Source organism: Triticum dicoccoides, chromosome 1B (assembly GCF_002162155.2).
Source record: "Triticum dicoccoides isolate Atlit2015 ecotype Zavitan chromosome 1B, WEW_v2.0, whole genome shotgun sequence".
NCBI lineage: Eukaryota > Viridiplantae > Streptophyta > Magnoliopsida > Poales > Poaceae > Triticum > Triticum dicoccoides.
In genome coordinates, this window is record NC_041381.1 from 620,816,179 (window position 1) to 620,822,443 (window position 6,265).

The 6,265-nt window shown below is 51.1% G+C and overlaps 1 protein-coding gene across 1 annotated transcript; it reads left to right on the top strand.

Annotated features, from left to right (window-relative positions):
• The first annotated feature begins 1,407 nt into the window (after positions 1–1,407).
• LOC119349177 (calcineurin B-like protein 4) lies at positions 1,408–3,541 on the top strand. Its single transcript, XM_037617207.1, has 8 exons — positions 1,408–1,555; positions 1,667–1,810; positions 1,897–1,979; positions 2,057–2,225; positions 2,338–2,390; positions 2,496–2,576; positions 2,706–2,818; positions 2,965–3,541. Exons 2-8 carry the CDS (start codon positions 1,714–1,716, stop codon positions 3,035–3,037), a joined length of 669 nt encoding a protein of 222 aa, XP_037473104.1. The 5' UTR covers positions 1,408–1,555; positions 1,667–1,713; the 3' UTR covers positions 3,038–3,541.
• Positions 3,542–6,265: the final 2,724 nt, after the last annotated feature.

Below are 6,265 nucleotides of genomic sequence, written 5' to 3' on the forward strand. Positions count from 1 at the left end.
CACAAGTTGATCTAAGGATTGTTCCTTAGCCGTGTGCGGTGCCCCCCTCCACCATATTCCACCTCGGTCATATCATCACGGAGTTTAGGCGAAGCCTTGTGCCGGTAGAACATCATCATCGTCACCACGCCGTCATGCTGACGGAACTCATCCCCGACGCTTTGCTGGATCGGAGCCCGGGGAACGTCATCGAGCTGAACGTGTGGAGGTGCCGTACGTTCGGTGCTTGGATCGGTCGGATCATGAAGACGTACGACTACATCAACCGCGTTGTCATAACGCTCCCGCTTACGGTCTACGAGGGTACGTGGACACACTCTCCCCTCTCGTTGCTATGCATCACCATGATCTTGCGTGTGTTTAGGAATTTTTTTGAAATTACTACGTTCCCCAACAGTAGCAGGGCATGGAAAGTTGTTGCTGTGGCGCCTACACCAATTGAAGTGGAAGCTGATGATATTGATCATGAAACTTTGGATCAATTCACCACCAAAACTCGTAGGTTGATAAGGATACGTACTACTTCAGAGTGCTACGTAATCCTGTCTTGGGGGTCATGTTGCTAGAAAAAAATGAAACTACGAGCTATGGAGAAGCGATGGTGGGCCTGGATTCCGACAAATGGCTCGAGGCCATAAAATCTGAGAGAGGATCCATGTATAAAACAATCTGAGAGAGAATTTTTTTAGTTGATAATAAATAGTGAATTATTATTTCACCGGCAAAAAAGAGTGCATTATTTTGGGCATTGTCAGCGCTACAGGAGTCATGTACGGCGTGGACCGTGCACCTGCAGTATCCACACGCCCGCCCCGATCGCCACGTCCACCGGCCCATCCCACCCGCGCCGCGCGGGGAAGCGAACCCCATTTTTTTAACCGGAAAAGAAAAGCGCCTGACGTGCGTGACGCTGCAGCCGGCGTGCACGCGCCGTGCTCCTCCGCGTGCCGCGGCGCGCGCAGCCTATCGGAGGGGAGCGTGTGTGCGTGCGCAGCGCAGGTGTCGATGTAAAACAACGGGAAGCAAACCATCTGGAGCAGTAGCAGTAGATGGAAAGAGAAGGTCTGGCGGGACGCTTTCGCGTGCGAGCTGACGGCGGCGATGCAATGCAATTTGGGAGGCTGCTCAGTAGTTTATTGGTCGAGGACGCAGAAATTCAACGGGCGGAACTGGTTGGAGACAGCGAACCCCAGTGACGGCGGCTGAATCTTCGCCGGGGTCGCTACCGGAGAAAGGATAGGGTGACTGGCGGCGAAATCTGGGGAGACAGCGACGGCGTACGGACACCCCCGGCGGTCCACGCGCTCCGCCTCGCAGCCTCGCACTCGCTGTCGCACGGCAGCGGGAAATACCACCATTTGACCTGGCGCCCCGCCCCGTTAAATCACGCCCGCCCAGCAAGGGGACAGACCAGACGGACGCAGACCCATCACCAGCAGCGGCAAGGCCAGACGGACAGGAGAGAGGAGACGGCCGTTGTCCTCAAGGCGTCGGCGCCGGCGCCGGCTGGAGATTCCGCGCGTGACAACCATCACGAGAGCGGCGCCCCGGCGAGGTATATCTCATTCTCAGGTCAGATTGTGTTTTCCGTTTGACGACCATCCGGCCCTTCTTGCTGGGCTGTTGCCGGACGGGAAGTTGAAGGTCAACGCCTGCCCTGCCGTAGCTTGCAGAGCCTCTCGCGGCGCCGGGCCGGCGCAGGATCGACCATCGATGGGCTGCGCGTGGTCGTCGTCGCCGTCGCCGTCGAGGCGTGAGCAGCGCGCGCAGGGGTACGAGGAGCCGGCCGTCCTCGCCACCGAGACCTCCTGTATGCGACCGCCCCTGCCTCCAGCTAATTGTCGATACCTTTGCCTTTGCTCTGTAATAATAACTGACTGAAGCTGTTGCGTGCAGTCACGGTGAACGAGGTGGAGGCGCTGTACGAGCTCTACAAGAAGCTCAGCTTCTCCATCTTCAAGGACGGCCTCATCCACAAGGTGATTGAAGTCCTACCATTACCATACATCGATCTCAACTGCGTCCTCTGAATTTCTGGTCGGTTGGTTCATGTCAGGAGGAGTTCCGGCTGGCCCTGTTCAGGACCAGCAAAGGGGCGAACCTCTTCGCGGACAGGGTGTTCGACCTCTTCGATCAGAAGCGCAACGGGGTGATCGAGTTCGGCGAGTTCGTGCGCTCGCTCAGCATCTTCCACCCCAAAGCGCCTGAATCTGAAAAGACCGCCTGTACGCCTCCTGTCCATTACTCGCTCCTAATTTGCAGCCCATTCATCTTCTTGTCCTCCCTATGAAACCAATTAAAATCTTTTGTTTGTCTCCATCATCGTCCTCTTTGCAGTTGCATTCAAGCTGTACGATCTGAGGGGGACAGGCTACATCGAGAAAGAAGAGGTAAATACTTAAATCATTTTCTCATCCAACCTAGTACATGGTGCCCTTTATTGTAACGTCGACTTTCTGAATTCTAAACTTATAATCAACACATTGCCTGCACAGCTTCGGGAGATGGTGGTGGCACTTCTTGATGAGTCCGACCTATGTCTCTCGGCCAGCGCCGTGGAGGAGATCGTCGATAATGTATGTAATCAACAGGATATATTCAGGTTCCCTAAAAAAACAAGATATATTCAGTCATTCGGAACTATTTTCCTGTTTTCCTTCTAACATGTTCTGTTCTGTGCTGCTCTGCTCCTTTTGGACTTTCAGACGTTCAGTCAAGCAGACTCGGATGGTGATGGCAGGATAGACCCCAAGGAGTGGGAGGAGTTTGTCAGGAAGAACCCGGCATCACTCAGGAACATGTCACTGCCCTATCTCCAGTGAGTACTCTGGTGTGTCTTAGTTTAGTCTCATTTAGATGAGTGGCAGCAGATATGCTATGCGAGAGAGAGTAAAGACCTTTTGATGTTATTTTTCTCGTTACATTTCACATGATTTTTTCGTTGTTGTGGCTGATGTTGTTCAGGGACATTACGACGACGTTTCCAAGCTTTGTAATGCATTCGGAAGTCGAAGATTACAGTGGAATCAGCAAATAATAAGTAAGGCACAGTTATCGGTCCGTTTATTTTGAGCCAAGGCAGCCTTGAACATATTTGGAAACAGTGCATTCAGGACTGAACCGCAAACAAAAATGGTTGAAACTCAAATAGGAGGAGAATAGAAGCATCAGCGTCGACCGAGAGCTACCGCCGTTAGACTAGCTCATCTAGCCTTGCTGCCGTGATTGACGGTAGACAGAAGGATCTGAACCTGAAATACTTTCAGAAGTGGGTCATTTGGAGCTAAATTCATGATTAAGGATCGAAACAGTGAGTAGTGAGTTTGACACATCTAGGTGGCAGACACGGAGGGGCAGCCGAAACAATTCGCCGGAGTACCAAAAGTCTATCATTGTCGCTTCCCAAACCCAATGTAAGAGCATCTCCAGCCGCTGGTCCCCCAGGGGGCGCATAAAATCGCGCCTCATAAAATCGCCGCCTGGGGGGCGAGCCGGCGCTAAAAATCGGCATGGGGGCGAGTGGGTTCCCAGCCGCTGACCCCGGGCCGCCCCCCAGACGCCGTTTATGTTAAAAAATAAGGGTATTCGGCAAAGTTCGGCAAATTGAACAAATTATTCGGCTAAAGTTCGGCAAACTCGACATATATTCAACATTACATAGCAAAGTTATTAAAAATCCGCAACTACAACTATTTAAGGGCCGAAGAAGCTAGTCGCTGAGCGTGGCGAAGTCTCCGACATCGCCGCCATCCTCGCCGTCGTCGTCGGTGGCCTTCTCCTCCTTGACGCGGCCGCCCCTGCTGGACCCTTGCCCGGCATCGCCCTGGCGGACCGGTGGCGGCGGCGCGTCATCGTCGCTGTCGTCGAGGACGACGATGCCTCCCTCGTCGCGGACCCGGCACCGAACTTCAAACTGCTCGTAGGCGCAGCACTGACGCTCCATCTCCATGCGCTCGTAGGCGTGTGCACGCGTGGCGGGAGGGGAGGCGTCGCCGCGCCGCCCGTGACACGGCGCCCGTGATGAGGAATCAATGGCAAGGTTGACCGGCGTCAGCCTTACCATTGATTCCACGCGGGAAACCAACGCGTTTCGAGGACGACGAGGCGCGCGTCGTTGACTCGGCGGGCCCGCGGCTCTTTCGCGCCAAAATCGCTTGCCCCGGCGCCCCCAGGCGCCCCCAGCGCGCCGGGTTCGGCCTGGGTCCGCCGGCGCTAATTTCGGCTCAAACCGACGAAAAACGGACTCCTTGTGACGCGGCTGAGCCGTTTTTTCGGCACCGGCGCGAAAAAATCCCCTGGGGGGCCATATTGGGGGCACGGCTGGTGCTACACTAAGCACCTCAACGGCTCAACCCTAACCACAAGACATAATTGCGCTGCGACGTCATGCGACAACGCCCTCCACGCTCTCTCCTTTCTCATACGCTCGAGTTTAGTCTGGTTTTGAGCCAGCCCAATGACATTTTCAGAAATTCCTAATAAATCCTAAAGGTCCACTTAGCCCATTCGTGCAAGGCAAGAAGTGGAACTAAAGTTTAGTCACACATTGCTAGTTTGGTAGAAGTTGTAAGGGAGGTTGTTTTCTCACATGTATGAGCATGAGGACAAGAGAGACATACACGCGCGCTCCTCATCCGCCGCCCGCCTCGTCACGACACGCCGCAGGTTGTGGGAATGAGTTGAGCCGATGTCTAAATTTCAACTCCCTATTTTCCGTCGCTGCTTGTTCGCTTCCTTCTCCTGTGCCTATAAAATAGAGGTCACTCCTCTTCAGAGAGACACATCAAAACATCATCTCCCTCTCGCCACCGAGTTCCAAGCTCTGAGCTACTGCATGGTTCTTTCCCATCCCGGCTTGCCCCACCTCTTTGAGTCCTGTACGGAAGAAGGGTGATAAGGTTTTTTGGGGATGCTCCGGACTCCGACGACCACTTCCCCAACGACGATGTCGACAACCTCTTCGACGACATGGTCGGCGAGGACGTCGCCCGAAGACCAATGCTTCAGCCGTTGCTCCGTACATTTTCATGTTCTTTCTATTTGAGATCCTGCTACAGTTTTTCCTTCTAGTATATGTTCTACATTTGTTTTGTTCTGTTCTACTTCACATGTGCAGATGCTACTTGTCTTCTCTTTGTTAGATTACATGACTTGTTTCATCTCTACTATATTAGCCATGTTTTATCTACTATTTCTATTAATAAAATCATATGGTAAATTGCTCATATTTACAACAATCCAAAAACCTTATTATAGGCAATTTACCCTGAGTGGTTTTGCTGCTTCCATGAGGCCTCCTATGTTTGAGGGTGTGCACTATAAGAGATGGAGTGTGAGAGTCGTTCTATTGTTTCAAACCATGAGCTGCTATGACACCACTGAAGGAAATATGCCCTAGAGGCAATAATAAAGTTGTTATTTCTTATTTCCTTATATCATGATAAATATCTATTATTCATGCTAGAATTGTATTAACCAGAAACTTGATACATGTGTGGATACATAGAAAAAACACCGTGTCCCTAGTATGGCTCTACTTGACTAGCTCGTTGATCAAAGATGGTTAAGTTTCCTAGCCATGGAAATGTGTTGTCATTTGATGAACGAGATCACATCATTAGGAGAATGATGTGATGGACAAGACCCATCTGTTAGCTTAGCATAATGATCGTTTAGTTTTATTTCTACTGCTTTCTTCATGTCAAATACATATTCCTCCGACTATGAGATTATGCAACTCCCGAACACCGGAGGAATGCCTTGTGTGCTATCAAACGTCACAACGTAACTGGGTGATTATAAAGATGCTCTACAGGTATCTTCTAAGGTGTTTGTTGGGTTGGCATAGATCGAGATTAGGATTTGTTACTCCGAGTATCGAAGAGGTATCTTTGGGCCCTCTCTCGGTAATGCACATCATATGAAGCCTTGCAAGCAATGTGACTAATGAGTTAGTTGCGGGATGATGTGTTACGAAACGAGTAAAGAGACTTGCCAGTAACGAGATTGAACTAGGTATGAAGATACCGACAATCGAATCTCGGGCAGGTAACATACCGATGACAAAGGGAATAACGTATGTTGACATAGCGGTTCGACCGATAAAGATCTTCGTAGAATATATGGGAACCAATATGAGCATCCATGTTCCGCTATTTGTTATTGATCAGAGAGGTGTCTTGGACATGTCTGTATAGTTCTCGAACTCGTAGGGTCCGCACACTTAACGTTCGATGACGATTTTGTATTATATGAGTTATGTGAT